The 18,728-nt window shown below is 37.4% G+C and overlaps 1 protein-coding gene across 3 annotated transcripts; it reads right to left on the bottom strand.

Moving 5' to 3' along the window:
* Nucleotides 1-819: 819 nt before the first annotated feature.
* Nucleotides 820-18,630, bottom strand: LOC128218329 (uncharacterized). Of its 3 annotated transcripts, none has more exons than XR_008258355.1 (3): nucleotides 9,042-18,630; nucleotides 1,654-8,285; nucleotides 820-897 (listed from the first exon to the last, which is right to left on the bottom strand). XR_008258355.1 is itself a non-coding variant. In XM_052925990.1 (3 exons), exons 2-3 carry the CDS (start codon nucleotides 8,176-8,178, stop codon nucleotides 1,993-1,995), a joined length of 6,135 nt encoding a protein of 2,044 aa, XP_052781950.1. In that variant the 5' UTR covers nucleotides 8,179-8,285; nucleotides 9,042-18,630; the 3' UTR covers nucleotides 978-1,992. The 3 variants fall into 3 exon arrangements, 2 of the variants coding, with proteins under 2 accessions (XP_052781950.1, XP_052781942.1); XM_052925990.1 differs by lacking the exon at nucleotides 820-897 and having other exon boundaries at nucleotides 978-8,066; nucleotides 8,118-8,285; XM_052925982.1 differs by lacking the exon at nucleotides 820-897 and having other exon boundaries at nucleotides 978-8,285.
* Between the last annotated feature and the right edge of the window lie 98 nt (nucleotides 18,631-18,728).

Genomic DNA, 18,728 nt, shown 5'->3' with positions numbered 1-18,728 from the left:
GAAAGACTATGTCAAACCCTGACCAGATATTATTTCTTGTCTTTTCAAATTACCACCTTGGCAATGGTTTTATCATAACATAGGATATTGGTTTTAAAAAACATTTAAGTGTTATTGTATGTGGAATGAAATATCATAAGTGGCACTAAATTGAACATAATTTATAGTTCTCATTGATATTACACATAGCCCCAAGTACATGTTGATCTAAAATTTAAGGCTTGGATGGAGTCAGGGCAATAAAAATGCATATTAATACATTGTACTTTCCAACGCAATAACTGTTTGTTTATTAAAGTAAATAAAGCAATCCCCACACCAAGGAACTGCAGTATTGCTTAACCAGCTTAATTGACATTATGAGTAGGAGTTCAAATTGCTGCAATTAAAGGCACATTTAGTTTGCAGAATTATTCAAACTCTGATTTAGCAACCTTAATATAGTTATATGAACTACTTTTATGAAATGAAAGCTTTTTTAGATTTACAAGGACGGGTGAAAAGTATTTGCCAAATGTACTGCAACACCTGATACCTGTTGCCTAGGAATCCAACAAATTCTTGGCACTCCAAATGTTACAGTACTATTCAATTTGGAGTGCCTGAAAAGAAAGCTTCTTGATTATTCAACATCTTTCTGTATGACATATTGGATCAGGAGAATCATGAACCTACAACCTTTTGCATCCATTGAGATAGGGAGCTATCAGGACAGTGACAGATAACAATACAAGAATGGCCAACTGCTGCAATTATTGAGTTATCTAATGCATACAAATTAAGATGGAGAAAATAATTCTTATTTTTTTCCAAACTACTTCTGTTCTGTCACCGAGTTTTGACTGCATTAATGTCAACGATGGTTCCACAGATAGTCTTTATTCATATAGTAAAAAGCTGAAAATACAAACACTGGAATTACCACTCAGGTAAAAGAAAATGGAAATGTGCTGCCGTTAGCCCCCACTGTGTTAGAATAAGTAAATGTTATAAGTGAACAGATGAGATCCCATATTCTAGTATTAAATGAACACTAAACTGAGATCTAACCTGTTTACAACATAAATCCACAGCACACTGCAAAAGCATCATCTACTACTTTCTATTCAATATTAAATCCATTTACTGTTAATTGTAAATGAACATCATACTAAACAATAATCTAACACATTAAGGGCTAAGAACAACAGATCAAATAATCTTTACTCAAATTACAAGTAAATCCCATCATAAGATCTGTTTAAATACAAATAATAAAGCTAGATGGTTAATAACGATGCAAGGGAGGCAACTTCTGCAAGACCAAATCCCACGGACAGGGTTAAGCAAGTACTATCTCCCTTGAATATCAAGCTTCTCAAGAAATACACCGAATTAAAAGATTTACTAAACATCTCACGAGAGACACAGTTTAAATAGTGTTTCAACTTTTAAACATCAACATGTTGACCATTACTGAACAACAACCGGTAATATTTGACTACAAGTAAATTTACATGAAGAATTCTGCACAACAACAAGCATGGCCTCAAAGCTTGAGATTCAAGTTTACATTTTGAAGTAGATATAATGCATCATCATTGCACATTTATGTCTAGAAACAAAGATTAAACAGTATTCTTTACTAAGCTATGAAATATATTTAAGACTTACACCATGGGGCCACGAAGATGCCTAGGAAAGAAGTTGAAAGTAATTTTGCACTGCGCACATGCCAGTAGGTTACGAAAGATAACTCTTGTCAAAAACTACTGACTAAAACGCGGACAAGTAAATAACAGAAACGGACTTTGCGGTTACATTTCTCAAGCTGTGACATCACACTCCCTGCCTGATAAATTGTACAGATATATCACTATATAAACCTCTTATTTAAACTATTTATCAATTATCTCTGCAATAAACATCATAATTGTTCATCTCTAATAATCGCGCAAAGCCGACTGCGAGAAGCGAACTGTGTGAAGCGCAAACTGTGAAGTTCAGTCATGTTCACAGAAGCTTAACAATTTCAGTTACTGGTCTGATATAATTCACTGGTTTTCCATCAACCACAACGCGAATTTCTGTTTTACGAACTAAGCCATCGTCACTTGGGAATGTACGAATCACTACGCCCAGAGGCCATTCATTACGCGAAACAGTTTTATCTCTAAGTAGCACGACGTCGCCGCTGCAAATGTTAACTACACTGGATTTCCACTTCTGTCGCTCCTGGATCGTCTGTAGATACTCGCATCGCCACCGACTCCAAAAAATGTCAGAAAGGAACTGGACATGCTTCCATTGGGCACGGTAGGCATCTTTCACTCCTACATGTTTGAATGACTCTACAGCACTGTCAGTCTTCTGAGTGAGAAGTGTCGCAGGAGTAAGAATAAATGGTGCATCTGGGTCTGACGACACTGGTACCAGGGGACGAGCGTTGACTATCGCCATGACTTCAGCCATGAATGTCGAGAGTATTTCATGGGAAAGATTCCTGCCTCTATTGTCCATCAGAACGGAATCTAATACACGCCTTGTCACTCCAATCAAACGTTCCCACGAACCCCCCATGTGTGACGAATGTGGGGTATTGAATCTCCATACAGTCCCAGAGTTGTACAAATGCTGATGCACTGGATCATTTTCGACACAGATGGCGTCGATTTTAAGTTCATCTGTCGAGCCCACAAAGTTGGTTCCGCGATCGGACCTGAACTCCTTTACCTTGCCTCTAATTGCGGAAAATCTTCTCAAAGCATTGATAAAGCAAGAACTACTCATTTCTTCGATGAGCTCCAAATGTATTGCTCTAGTTGTCTGACATATGAACAACACTGCCCACCGTTTGGATGTTGCAGCACCGCCTCTGGTTTGACGAGTAACTATATGCCATGGACCGAAGACATCGATGCCCACAAAACTGAAAGGAGGCGATGGGGTAACTCTATCTGCGGGTAAGTCTGACATCATCTGGTGTGACAACTGTCCGCGTAACCTTCTGCATTTTACACACTTGTGAATGGTGAAATTGATTAGTCTTTTGCCACCAATGATCCAATATCCCGCAGCCCTCACCGCACCTTCCGTAAAGTGTCGGCCTTGATGAAATACCGTTTGATGATAATGTCGCACAAGCAATGTTGCTAGGTGGCAATGTCCCGGTATAAGAACTGGTTTCTTCTCATGCTGAGGAAGGTCTGCATTCTTCAGTCTTCCACCGACTCTCAAGATGCCATCTTCGTCTAAGTAAGGAGACAATGTCGAGATGCTGCTATCCCGTGGTAGTGGTTTCCCGTCTCTCAAACACAGTATCTCTTTACTGTATGCTTCATGCTGAAACTGCTTTATGATAAAATTCTTGGCTTCATTGTGAGATTTTACTGTTTTATACCATTTACAAAGGTGCCAACCTTGGCAGGAACTTTCTGCAGTTTTAGATTTTAAGGCTTTTCCAACATGCATAAGGAGAGAAATGGCATTTACTAGCTTTTGCCAATCTGAGAACTTCTCAAAACGTTTGGTTCCAATCATTGTACTTTCTTCAATGACAGTTTTGCACACTTGAGCTTGGGGTCTCACTTCATTGTCGCTATCTGGATTCACTAATGAAAACTGTTCACTGGGTAGGTCATTAGTGCAGATATCTTTCACACTTTGTCCCGTGATCCAAGGACACCCTGGCAGCATGTTTGGAGTCTGAAACCTGGTTCCGTAATCAGCTGGATTCTTCTCGGTAGCAATGTAGTGCCATTGGTCCGATGTTGAAAACTGTAGAATTCGGCTGACTCTGTTCTCAACATATATGTAAAATCTTCGACTCTTGTTCTGCAAATAACCGAGCACAACCTTGCTGTCAGTATGGTACTTTATTTCCTGATTAGGCAACGCCAATTCTTCTGAGACTATTTCAGCTACTGTGACTCCCAGTACTGCTGCGCAAAGCTCTAGGCGTGGAATTGTGTGACCGTGCTTTGGGGCAACCTTAGATTTGCCGAGGACGAACCCGATATGTTTCTTGCCAGCTTCATCTGTCGTTTTCAAGAATGCGACTGCAGCTATGGCCTTTTCCGATGCATCGCAAAACACATGAAGTTCTCTTTCTGCTTGCCCCGACACTTCCGGTCGGAAATATGTTCTAGGAATTGAAACAGTTGTAAGCTCACTCAGCGATTGTACCCAAGTTTCCCATTTGGTCTTCAAGTTTTCTGGTAGAGGTTCATCCCAGCCATCGACTTCATCAGTTACTTTGCGAAGCAACAGCCTTCCTCCAAGCGTCACTGGTGCCAAGAATCCGAGAGGATCGTAGAGACTGTTGACTGTCGACAATACACCTCTCTTCGTCAGGGGTTTCTTCTGATCAGCGACTTGGAAAACAAAACAGTCATTTTCCAAGTCCCAACTAAGTCCAAGACTTCTCTGTGTAGGCAAGTTGTCTTCTGACAGGTCTAAAGTTTTTAAGTTTTTCTCCAGATCTTCTTCTGGAAAAGCATTCAGTACCCTCTTGTCGTTGGATGCTATCTTGTGGAGTCTAACTTTACCACCTGTGGATAGAGCTTCCTGTGTTCTTTTCATTAAGCTGACTGCTTCTTCAGTAGACGGCAAGGAGGCTAAACCATCATCCACATAGAAATTGTTGTCTATGAAATCTTTGACATCTCTGCCATGAGATTGCTCTGTCATCTGGGCAATTTTTCTGAGGCCGTATGTAGCAACAGCAGGAGATGGAGAATTGCCAAATACGTGGACACACATTCTGTACTCTATCAGCTCTTTGTCAATGTCATTATCTTTGTACCACAGAAATCTGAGGAAGTTTCTGTTGCTCTCATGCACATGGAATTGGTAAAACATTTGTTGGATGTCTCCTGTGATCGCTACTGCCTTCTCTCTGAACCGCATCAGAACACCAATTAGACTGTTTGCGAGGTCTGGACCGCTAAGAAGTACATTGTTTAACGACAAGCCTTCGAACTTTGCTGATGAATCGAACACGGCTCGGATCTGATCCTTTTTCTTTGGGTGATATACCCCAAATACCGGTAAGTACCATCTTTCTTCACTTTCTTCCAGTGGTCGAGCTACCTCTGCATGGCCATTCTGAAACAATTGATCCATGAACTCTTGAAAGTGTTGTCTCTTTTTAGGATCTCTCTTCAAGTTGCTGTCTAAAGCTAAAGCCCTCTTCAGCGCTTGTGGCTTGTTGTTTGGCAGTCTCGGGCGTGGCTCTCTGAATGGCAACGGGGCAGACCAATGACCATCTTCATTCTTCTTGAATTCGGAATCCATGATCTTCAGGAATTCTTTATCGTCTGTGGACAGGCCTGGCTTGTTGTCGTACTTCGTTGTTGCAAACACATTAGCGTCAACATCTATTGGGATTCTGTCATGATCTTTGACTTCGAACTTGTAATTACACTGGGGAAATATGGTCGGACGACCATCTTCGAGTACACGCGTTTTCATTACGTTCACTATGTCTGGTTTATGCGATTTTCCCACGCACACATCGCCAACGATGACCCATCCTAAGCTTAGCTTCTGGGCGAAGGGGGAACTTCTCGGACCTATTCTTTGGTCATGGATGTGATGTGCCTCTGGCAAATCGCGGCCGATCAGAAGAAGTATGTCTGCTTCTGGATCTAGATCTGGAATGGCTACATCTTTCAGATGGCGGTGATACCTTGAGATCTCAGGCGAAGGGATCTCAGAACGGGTATTCGGAATCTCGTCGCACTCTAATATGTCAGGCAATGGAAACACCACACTGTCGTCTATGGCTGAAACAGTCAATCCCTTCACATATCTTCCTTCTGTTTGGTATGTTCCAGCACAGGATACTAAGGTATATGGCTCAGCTTGTTCTGAAGAGACTTCCATAGCATCAAAAAAGGTAGGTCTGGCAAGTGTTCTATTACTTTGATCGTCCAAAATCGCATACATTTTTCTTGCTTTTTCCTTTTCTGACCCGGGATAAACCTTTACTGGTACAATTTTTGCACATGATCTTCCTCCGAACTCTTTGCCACAAATATTTGTGCAAAATGAGGCCACCGCCTTTTCCTGGAACCTGTTTTTACTATCAGTCTGTTCATTATGCGCCTCCCTGCCATGAGCTTTGTAGGGTGCCTGGTTTCTTTCGGCCTGGCGTTCATCCTGCGCCTCCCTGCCATGAGCTTTGTAGGGTGACTGGTTTCTTTCTGCCTGGCGTTCATCAGGATGAAGAGCAGCTGGATGGCGTTCACTGCCACAAATTTCACATTTAACTGAAGCTGTGCAGTTCTTAAAAATATGAGTGTCAGTCTCACAGCATTTATAACACATTCTATTTTCACGTAGGAATTTCTTTCTGTCTGCCATAGTCTTGTTTTTGAAAGTTCTACACTGGTTTAGCGAATGTCTCATGTTGTGTATTGGGCAGTTCACTGGAGATACAAATTTCTGCGTAGACTCGGATTCTTTAACATCGGTCTTCCTAACATTCACAGCGACTTGCCTGGAAACACTTGCCACAGCACTGCTAGCCTTGAAACCTTTTTTGTCTCCGGTATCTCTTGTATCTGTAGAAATTGCGAGCCCTGGGTCATTCAACATAGAACTCATTTCTCGGACAAACTCACAGAATACGGAAAAAGGAGGAAATGTCACATCATGCCCCTTTTTATATCTCGTAGCTTGCGACATCCACTTGCTTTGGAGGTGGTACGGCAGCTTCGTCACAATAGGCAACACGCCAGATGAGGAGTTGAAGTAGCTGAGAAGCACACTATACCTTGGGTCATCCATGCACGACTCTATTTCTGAAAGAATGTCGGACAATTCAAATAATCTCTTATTGTCTCTGTTGCCTAACCTCGGAAACTTCTCTAATTTCTTCTTCAAAGCAAACTCCACCATCTCTGGTGAACCATATCTTTCATGCAACCTATACCAAAGTCTTTCTATGCCTTTAGCGGGGTCATTAGTGTTTGCTGCGCGAAGACTCACGGCACTTTTTCTCGACTCTGGTCCTAGCCATTTCAGAAGAAGATCGAATTCTTCTGAGGGATTGAGACATAGTTCATCAACCACAGAACGGAAAGTAGATCTCCACACTGAAAAGTTTTCGGGACAATCATCAAACTTGCTTAGTCTTTGAACCATTAGATCTTTTTTCATCAGATATCTCGCCAAATCTTGCCCTGCAGGTACAAATGGAGGCGAATTAGGATTGAAAACTGTATGATTGTTTTTTATCACTTCATGTTTCACTGGTATCTTATCTGTGTCGATCGCATCGATCGCATTCGGCTTTAGATGATGGGTTTCGGCGCGTGAAAGTTCTTGAACATATTTCTCTGTCTGGTCAGTTTTGTCCATAACCGGAAACTTCACAAAAGTTGCATTATGTTCACTAGGGCCATTTTTTTCAATTTCAGTTCTATAAGTATCATACTCTACTTTGGACACAAAGGCGTCTTTCTCTTGATCTAACAGTTCTATATCTGCTTCAAGTTCTGTTTTCCTTCTTTCAGCAGCTGCCCTGGTTCTAATTTGTTCTTCCTCTAACACTGCTTTCTGTTTAATAATTTCTATTTGTCTTTTCTTAAATGCTAATGTTGCCTTTGCAGCTTCTGATTTTGCTTTTTGCTTAGCTAGTCTTGAACTCACATTAGATTTAACACTAGAAGTATGGCTATCTGAAGACCGTGCGGATTCTATCTCCCAACGTTGTTGTTGGATGGAGAATTTTATTTCTTCCATAACTTGTTCAACATTGTCTACCAAGTGTCCGCGAATCTTTATCTCAGCTTCTTTCTCCCTCAAACTGTCCTCTGTATTTGTGCTTATTAAAAACTGAATGTACTTATTTGATTCGGTCTCATATGCTGATCTGAATTCTGATAGCTGATATCTATATTGAAGTATTACAGTTCTCTCCGCGTCAGGTTTTTCAGCCAGTAATCTAATTATTTCTTTGATGTTTTCTTTGATTTGTGATAGTTTGTTTACATATTTATTTTTATTTGTTTCAAACAATTCTTCTCCTTTTTCAGTCAATTTTCTTAATCTTCTTTCAGATGTTTCTACTTCCTCTAGACCTTGTTCCTGGGTTAGACTGCCTTGGTCCTCTCCCTTGTCCTGCTCTAGACCTTGTTCCTGGGTTAGACTGCCTTGGTCCTCTCCCTTGTCCTGCTCGCTTCTGAACGACATCGCTGCTGTGGTTAGGTCGTGGTCTTTTTACTGTTCTGTCACCGAGTTTTGACTGCATTAATGTCAACGATGGTTCCACAGATAGTCTTTATTCATATAGTAAAAAGCTGAAAATACAAACACTGGAATTACCACTCAGGTAAAAGAAAATGGAAATGTGCTGCCGTTAGCCCCCACTGTGTTAGAATAAGTAAATGTTATAAGTGAACAGATGAGATCCCATATTCTAGTATTAAATGAACACTAAACTGAGATCTAACCTGTTTACAACATAAATCCACAGCACACTGCAAAAGCATCATCTACTACTTTCTATTCAATATTAAATCCATTTACTGTTAATTGTAAATGAACATCATACTAAACAATAATCTAACACATTAAGGGCTAAGAACAACAGATCAAATAATCTTTACTCAAATTACAAGTAAATCCCATCATAAGATCTGTTTAAATACAAATAATAAAGCTAGATGGTTAATAACGATGCAAGGGAGGCAACTTCTGCAAGACCAAATCCCACGGACAGGGTTAAGCAAGTACTATCTCCCTTGAATATCAAGCTTCTCAAGAAATACACCGAATTAAAAGATTTACTAAACATCTCACGAGAGACACAGTTTAAATAGTGTTTCAACTTTTAAACATCAACATGTTGACCATTACTGAACAACAACCGGTAATATTTGACTACAAGTAAATTTACATGAAGAATTCTGCACAACAACAAGCATGGCCTCAAAGCTTGAGATTCAAGTTTACATTTTGAAGTAGATATAATGCATCATCATTGCACATTTATGTCTAGAAACAAAGATTAAACAGTATTCTTTACTAAGCTATGAAATATATTTAAGACTTACACCATGGGGCCACGAAGATGCCTAGGAAAGAAGTTGAAAGTAATTTTGCACTGCGCACATGCCAGTAGGTTACGAAAGATAACTCTTGTCAAAAACTACTGACTAAAACGCGGACAAGTAAATAACAGAAACGGACTTTGCGGTTACATTTCTCAAGCTGTGACATCACAACTTCCTTAAGCATCTTGTATGTAGTTGTCTTTTACAATGATTGTTCAAAGATACAATGGCCCTGTGGGTTAAAGATGCTCTGTCCACGGGGTAACAGGTTTTGTTGTTCCTGCGTTTTGATCCAGGAGGTTGTATTTAACTCAAGTAGATTTTTGCAGATTCGGATTTCACAAGGCTCAAGCTGAGTAAAATCAAATCTACAAAAAACTACCAGAATCAAATATGACATTCCGCCATATCCGGATCAAAACGCAGTACTAATAACCCTTTTATTATATACATTACCGATTAGATTTCTTAGAAGCCACATCTTTGCATAATAAGTTTCATTTTAAGGATGCACTCATTGGTTTAATGACGTCAATTTAATATTGCGCAACATACTTGTTATGACGTGACGTCACAAGAGTGGTATATGGCCGTATTGCACTAGAGCGGAATATGGGTTAAAGTATTTTGTGATATGTATTGCATGTGGATTGATGATGGGTATATAATAAAGAATAAAATTATGTTTGGTATTCCATTCTCACTAGCAGTGTGATGAACTGCTGACACCATGTTATGAAATTTGATGGTCAAAGTATTTAAAAGGCATTTCAATATTTCATACTTTAAAAACGATATTCATCTCATCTTAGTCTGCTCAACTTGCTTTGCTATGTACAAAAGTCTGCAGCAGTAATATGAATAGCATTAGACAGAAGGCAGTGCCTAATATTTATCAACATCACTAAGTTATCATGGTAACGTGTTATATGAATTGAATACCAAGCACAAATTAAGAGGGTGAAAATAATTCTTCTCTTTTTAAATAAAAACTACTTCCTAATAACATTGTGTATGCAGTCTGACATAGGTGTACAATGTAGATGTCTTTTACAAAGATTGTTCAAAGGATGGCCCTGTGGTTTAAAGCTCCCCTGAAAAAGAGGTGACAGGTTTTCTATATAGTATATAATTACATCATTGAAAATCTTCTCTGAAACTGCAAATAACAGACCTTTGATATAAAAGGATTTGATCAAATTAAAGAAGTATGTGTGCCCCCACCCCCTCACTATACACACACTTAACTAGATTTTTCAAATTTCCTTTGCAGCTTGCAAGCAGTTTTAGTCTAAAGTTTAAGCTAGCCCATTAAACAGAGACCCCTTGTGATGTGAGCCGATTTTTTCAATGCTTAGAATATGGTTGTCAACATTCCCCTGAATGAAGCCCTAGTCCATCAGTGCTTTCAGCACTTTGATTGTGTAGATTCGGATTTCACGAGGCGCTATAGCCGACTGAAATCAAAATCTGCAACAATCCGCGAGAGTCGAATACGACATTCCGAATAAACAACGCAGAACTAATAACCCTTTTATTATATACATTACTGGTTAGATCACTTAAACGCCACATGTTTTCATAATAAATGTCATTTTAACGACGCATTATTTTGTTTAATGACGTCATTTTAACATCGCGCAACGATACTTGTTATGACGTGACATCACAAGTGTGGAATACGGCAGTATGGCACTGGGGTGGAATACGGACTACCGTATTTTGCGATATGTATTGCGTGTGTATTTATGATGGGTATATAATAAAAGTAACTACACACTTGAAAATCAATACATCACTCCATTAAACAGTTTTCTGAGCCCATGACTAGTCTTACTGTAATTATAATAACTTATAATACATACAATAAGACTAGTAATGGGCTAAGAACACGGCGGCCGTCTTGGCTGTTGAAATACAATGTCTATGCTAAGGGACTAGACTTTCATAAATAATATGAATATGTGTATATTTTTCATGTTTATTTTTTTTTAAAGCAACAATGTGAATCTTTATACAAATTGGTTAAAGTTGAGCCAAAAATAAAATCACTGCAGATAAATGAACCTATTGTCTCCTTAGCTATTCAAGACACTTCACAAACACCTTCAAAAATAAAAATCATATTAAAAATCTACTCATTAATATCTTGAATGTTTTATCTACTAATAAATATCTTGAATGTATGATTTTTTTCGAGCTATAGCCAAGTTATGAAACTCTTTGGCTTTCCATTCAGTTGAGAAAAAGTGGGGCAACTAAATAGCTAATATAGCTTTTACACATCTTGTTTTGTCCTATTTACTTACTATCACTCTTGCATAATATCATGGTTAATGCACTAGCTACATGTATATCATTTATCATCAGTCCATCCTCCAAACCTTCCGTTTTACAAGAACTTAACATCGACCCGGAATTAATATACTTTATATGTTTTGCAATTTGAAGTCATAAATCGACAGATGTGGTTTTTGTCAAACAGCTGGCATGTTGAAGGTCGCATGGAAGTTGCATCAACTTGAGACCCACATTGAATTTTATTATCTTTTTTTTTACTTATTGTTGCAATTACATTCAATTCTATTACCTTTTTATCACCGCACTCTATGATGCTGTGTTGTACTGCCATTTTGGCTGAATAAGACACTAATTTGCTAAAGCTACATTTTTAATGAAAATTCTAGCCAAGTTTCATGGGGATCCAAAGAAAAATGCAATTTCTATTGTATAAATAAGTTTTTCTTACAACTGACATTGTTACATAGCGTTTGATCCCAATTGCCCATGCTTGAGATTACCCAATATATAATCAACGCAGTCAATCTGACCAGGATTGAAAGAAGCACCCTCTATTGCGTAAACAAGATGACCCATATGCAAACTGGAATGAGTCTTCATCAACAAAACTGATCCAAATAATTTCAAAAAGATCTGTTAAAGAAGCAGCCTCAATTGCGTCTAGGTTTATCCAAGACTCGTTTTTAAACTTGATTGAGACTTTAGCAAGACAATCATCAGTTAAGTTTTGTAATAATCAGGAAATAACGCAGCCCAAAACAAGATTTTTAAAAACTTAACAGTGTTGGTACAACAGAGTTGAGTAGTTTGGACGAGCAGTGCCGGACCTCAAATATGAATGAGGCGGCCAGAGTGATGTCCCCTGTGTTCACTTCGAAATAAAATAGCTGGATTCGGATGTCGAGGTGGCCTGGCGGATATGGAGTCCTTGGACGAGTAAGAGAAGCAACTTCGTAGACAGAGAGAGAGAAGGAAGAGCTGCGACTGCGGTTGGCAGAGAAGAAACGGTCGGTCGAGGCACTCCATAAGGGTCAATAACCTTTTTCTATACAAATACCAGTAAAGTGGACATCATTAAGACAGATGCCTTGAAAGGCAAGTTGAGAATGGCTCAACACATTAGTGCGATATGCTGGCAGAAAGATATAAAGAAACTGGAACATCCATAATGTTCATCGACATGTCCATACTCGGGCACAGCCTGACGTTGGAGTCAGATTCCAATTTTTCAACATAAACATTAGTTGGTAGATATATTTTTACCCCGGTACTGTTTTGGCAAGTATGAATCTGATATCAATTTAACAAAGACAGATAAATTTGAAGTTCAGGAGATAGATAAAAAGTCAGGAAATAAGGGATGTAAATAAAAATACAAAGCCAATTTGTGTTATTCATGTACATTCATGCAAGTTGTGCACAGTTTTGAAACCAAAGGAGTGTGCAAAAGAAGTTGGTAATTTAGTTAGGGTTCACGAGTAAGTTAAACTAAGTTTAATTGCGAGGGCCTTAGAATACCTCTTCATCATAAAACCAATACAGAGTACATGAGGTTGATGTTGTCAAATTTTGGATATAAGGATATGTTAGTTTGTAATTTATTGGAATTTGGATTTTACAGATGATGAAAATAGTTTGACTGCGATGAAGCATATCTGGAAGTATAGGTATTATAAAGTGGCTGAGGTCAGGTCCCAGTACAAGTTACATAATAATTGCATAAGGAGTTGAAATACAATGCAATTACTGGGCCTTTAAATGATTTGGCGCAAAAAAAATGGTATTTGGGTCAACCAGTGTCATAGAATTTTCCTCGAGTTTATGATTTTGTCAGATTAGTCTTTAGATTAGCTAAAGAGAGGATCGTTAATGTATAAAAAAAGAATTGTATTTGCCCTTCAAATTATAATGTAGTAGCTTGTGCGAAAAAAACCCATATCGTTTGTGATACTGTACTAACAATGGGATGTAGATCTTCAGCGCAAATTTGTCAGCGGGTGGACAAGTACCATTGCCTTTTTGATGTTGATGATAGGAGTAGCAGTGTTCTATTACTTGGATGATTTTGCTGGAGTTGAGAAGCATTCGGAGGCTATGTTTGCCTTTAACACGTTAGGTAACTTGTTGGAGAAATGCGGTATTGAAGAGTCTCCTAACACGAGTTTCCCCCTTCTGAAGTTTTGGCATTTTTAGGGGTATTGTTCACCAGTCGTGATATGACAAAAGGGATGTTCCAGAGAGATCAAGTTTCTAATTAAAGCTTTGTCAAGTAAAGACAAAGCTACGAAACGAGAAGTCCAGCCGTTGTTGTGTAAACTTAAATTCAAAGGAGCATGTGTAGAGTAGGGCGACGATTTCCAGGATATTAAAGAATTGTACAGAGTAGAAGATGAAGTGAAGAATAGCTTAAATGACGTTCCAGTTCAAGTTAAGAAGGACTTGGTGGTACAAATTTATACCTTTGTTTAATGGTATTTCAATGATGTCGGCGAATAATTGGTCGGAACCGGACAATATTTTCAGTGTTATTTGACAGATTGTGGTTTTGTTTTTATTCATGGGGGCAGGTTCTGTCTTCTTTATTTAATGTCACTTAGAACCTTTTCGCATTCACCCCTCGACATGTTCATGATATGTTTCCAAAGGAGATATTGAAGAACAAACTACATATAATAGCACTAGAGATGGTTACCTTAGTTGTAGGTGTACATTTATGAAGAAAGAACGTTAAGAATATGAAGATTAAAGTACTATGTGATAACATGGCAGTATGCTAACATTGGATTCAGGAAAGACTAGATGTCCATTTTTGCAAAATTGTTTGAGGGAAATGTGTTGTTTTTTCCCGATTGTGTTTGAGTTTCATTATGTTTGAAATTAAGGCAGAACAGTTATTGTTAGACGATATTTTCTATAGCGTTTAGGAATCCAACTAGAGAGGGTATGAGTTTGAGTAATGCAGAGTGACAGGAGAAGATTTCAAGTTTTGGGATTCATGATAATGTAGATAGTGATTAGAGGTAGTAGTATGCTTAATGTATAACATAATGCAAGTACGTCTTTTAACTGTTTTCAGAACGCAATTTGAAAGCGTTAAAAGGAAGTAAGAAAAACTGATAGACAGGTGTATGCAGAAGGTTCAATGAATAATTTAAGAATTCAAATTGAATGATTTTTATTATTTTGTGCATATTTTGGCCTTAGTGGTTGATTCAATCAGAAACTATGTAAGTGGTGTTTAAACCTTTGCATATGTTGTTGGGTTACAAAGTGGACATAGCGGAGCTTATTACACCAGTTATTTCACTGAGGTTTCTTGAGGTAAGTAATGATAAAATATATTGGTGTCTCTTTTTGCTTGCATTTTTTCTTTTGGCTTTTCTTTTTTCTGGTTCTTACTTTTAAAAAAGATTTAAGAAATCCAAAAATTTTAATAACAAGAGTGGAAGTGGCGGAGAATAGGTTATTAGTGTATTTTAAATGGTCTAAGACTACTCAGAGTGGAGTAAGAATTTTAGTCATGCCAATATCTATTATGAAAGATTCTAGTTTATGTCCAGTAAGAGCCTTTACTAATATATGTTGAAATATGTTAAAAGATATCCAGTTCAGCCTTTATTTTGATTAAAGTTAGGTCAGTCGATACTTTACAAGTCTTTTATGGCAGTGTTGAAGAAGAAAATTAATCAAATTGGTTTAAATGAAGAAATTTTTTCAACGCATTCCTTTAGAAGAGGAATGGCTACGTTGGCTTTTAGTCTTGGTTTAACGTCAGATATCATACAACTTATGGGGAACTGGCGTTCAGACGCATACAAAACTTATTTATAATACTCAATTGCTGATTGAGTTAAAATTTCGAAGTTTATTGTACAGGTGTTCGTAAAGTCTGAACAGTATTTGGATAATGATGTACTATAGTTTGTCCTATTTCAAGGTTACCATTTAGCTGACTCTTAGAAAAGACAACAGGTAAATTATATGTTACGCGATGAAAAATTAGAAACATGATATTAATATTGTTTTATGTGTTGCTTTTATGTGCCTGTTGCCATTTTTATCTTAACCAGAATTTCTTACTCAAAATAAAGCGGCAAAATTTGCGTTATAAGAAAAGATTAATAATATCTGTCATGTGTTCCCGTTCCGGATAGAAAAATCCGACCCGAGGGCACCTGCGTTGCCGGCTACGCAACGTGCCCGAGGGTCGGATTTTTCTATCCGGAACGGACACACGTGACAGATATTTTTTCTAGCATACATTAAATTACATTTTTTTTTGTGGAGAAAGTACATAAAAAAGCGCATTATTGTACACATCACCAAAAAGCGCGTGCGATGATGTTTACTGACGTCATGACGCGCAGTAATTTTTATTCACTGCAGACGTCAATAAGTTCCTTCGAAATTACGTCTTTATAGGGTTATTTTGTTTTGTTTTGTTTTCATTTTTGTAAAGTTAATGTTTATGGAACTCATTTATTTAAATCTCATAATTATGATTACATAAAGTGTATAATAAAAGAAATTGAAAGTATTACGTCACAGCGCGTGACTCATCTGGCTGAATTCACCGGAAATGCCTATCCGGTGTGCTAGAAAGAATTATCTTCCTTGATTGTATAGAGTTTTAACGCAATATATCTTATTGGTAAGCTAGTGACTTATGTGTGCTTACGCTAAAAACGTTCGCCAGAATTTCTAAGTCGAATAAGAAAGGGGAAAAATTAATAGTATATATGCAAGATAAGATTTATTTAACTTGATTTATTGTCAGTTTGGGATGTGTCTCAATGTTGTACCATTGAGGATCACGTGATCAAAATGGATCAGCAAAATAAAACTATTAAAGGTGTTAGATTAAAAAAAAACAATTGTATAAACTGATTTCAGAAAAAGGAAACATCAAGATACCTTACGTAAGTTTTATACCGTTTTTACAAAACTTTGGGCACAATTAATGGGTATTTAATAACTCGCCCCCAAATTCGAAGGCTACGGTTTTTTTTACAGCTTGGTTTACGAACCTTAATATCCGATTCATCAACACTCAGAAACAAGAGGGCCATGACCTGAGCAAAAGAGTAATCTTCGTAATCAACATAGCTTGATTTTTGTTCTCAAAGAATATTGAAAAACATATTGGTCAAACATGTTGCCTGGATAATCATTGACAGGACTTGTCACAATTGCCTGCACGCTGACAGGACTTGTTACAGATTCCTGCACACTAACAGGACTTGGTGATTGACTGCACACTGATAGGACTTTGTTCAGTTGCCTGCAAACTGACAGGACTTGATGATTGACTGCACACTGACAGAATTTGATTCTCATACCTGCACACTGACTGGACTTTGTTCAGTTACCTGCACATTGACAGGACTTGATATTTGACTGAACACTGACAGCACTTGATACAGATACCTGCACACCGACAGGACTTTTTTCAGTTGCCTGCACACTGACAGGACTTTGTTCAATTGCCTGCACACTGACAGGACTTCGTTCAATTGCCTGCACACTGACAAAACTATGTTAATTTGCTTGCACACTAGAAGAACTTTTAGTATAGACACACAATAAACAAACAGTGCACCATCCAATAAAATCAATAAACTGCCTTAAGCTCTAAAAATCAAATCTGGTACACATTTTGCTCCTTTATCTTATACTATCATTTCTTCCATTTAGGACAACATGACCTTCCTTCAAATATTTAGAATCAAATTCTTCTTTGATTCTTTGATTTGGCTTATTCACTATCCAACAAAAAGACAAGATTGTAGCTTAGAATAATCTACATGGAGTTTACAATAATCTACATGAAGTTCAATGGAAAAGTCTGATTATTAAATTTATCATTAAGTAAAAAATGAAATTTCTTCTAAAGAATAAAGTGTATGATAATTATTTCAATCTATGAACCTAAAAAAAGAACAATAATTACCTTAGAAGTGACTATGTTAAAGACTTAATAAAATTTAAAATATATTCCCTTGTTACTAAAAATAGAAAGTAGTGCAATCTCCAACAAAACAGGGGAGACCATATAGCAAGACTTGCTGCCTTTGCTTAAGAGTAAACTTTACATAACTATCAGATTTTAACAAAATGTATTTATAATAGAGTTGTAACCCACGGGTGAGGCCAAATTTTCTCCAGGGGCATAATTTGAATAAACATGGTAGATAACCAATAGACAATGTTACACACCAAATATTTAAGCACTAGGCCTCATAGCATTTGCCAAAAAAAGATTTGTAGTTTTTCCTTAAGGTTGCCATGGCAACCAGAGTTCTGCATGGAACTCATTTCTTTGAACAATTTTGAAAAAGCACCAACAAAGGATCATTCCTATGAAGTTTCATTAAAAATGTCCAAGTGGTTTAGGAGAAGATGGTGATTATAACTAATTGTTGAAGTTTTTCCTTTAGGATGCCATGGCAGCCAGATTTCTGCATGGAATTCATTTCTTTGAACAATTTTGAAAAAGCACCAACCAAGGATCATTCCTATGAAGTTTCATTAAAATTGTCCAAGCAGTTTAGGAGAAGATGATGATTACAACCAATTGTTGACGCCGAACGACGGACCACATACACCGGACATAGACCTATCACAATAACTCATCATTGACATAGAAATTGCAAGAATTATTAAGAAGTGACACTTAGATAATCTTATTGTAATACGAAAACTGCAAAAAGAGATCCTTATCCGATAATCATACCTTCAATATCCAATAAAAAGCGGGTCATTTTATACCGATATTTGTCATCTGATAATTTCCCGGTATCACTGGAAAGTGATGGTATGCCACTAAACTGCATCTACTTACTTTTAGTCATGTTTCAACAACATTTGTGATGCTTTGATGCTTTGCATCACAATTAGTCTTGTTAAGTATATGGATAGTAGGTTGGATGGTTAGGAGACCTTGTCTATAAAGTTTCAATGCAATACATCAAGTAGTTGCTTAGATATTGATTTATGCACACTAACATGCAAAACCTTAACCAGAACTTCAATATTGAATAATAAATGGTCACAATTTACATTATAATATATGCAAAAAGGTTAATCTTATTGAATAATTTAGTAAGTTGGAAAGTTGGAATCACCTGTCTTGAGTTTCATTGCAATACATGAAGAATTTTCTGAGACATTGACTTAAATGTGGTTATGTGCAAAACCTTAGCCAGAATTTCTAAATCCATAATTTCTAAAGGGCCATAATTTGCATTATGTGCAAAACAGAGTTATCTTACTTGATTATTTTGATATGTTTGAGTACCAGTGTTTAAAGTCTCAATGCAATACATCAAGTAGTTGCTAAGATATTAACCTATGTGTGCTTACATGCAAGACCTTCACTATAATTTC

Source organism: Mya arenaria, chromosome 2 (assembly GCF_026914265.1).
Source record: "Mya arenaria isolate MELC-2E11 chromosome 2, ASM2691426v1".
Taxonomy (NCBI): domain Eukaryota; kingdom Metazoa; phylum Mollusca; class Bivalvia; order Myida; family Myidae; genus Mya; species Mya arenaria.
Note: the sequence above shows the minus strand (reverse complement) of the source record. Positions and strands in the feature narration are given on the sequence as shown.

Coding starts and splice junctions, on each gene's coding strand:
- LOC128218329 (XM_052925982.1), bottom strand. CDS start 8,178: ATGTCGTTCAGAAGCGAGCAGGACAAGGGAGAGGACCAAGGCAGTCTA.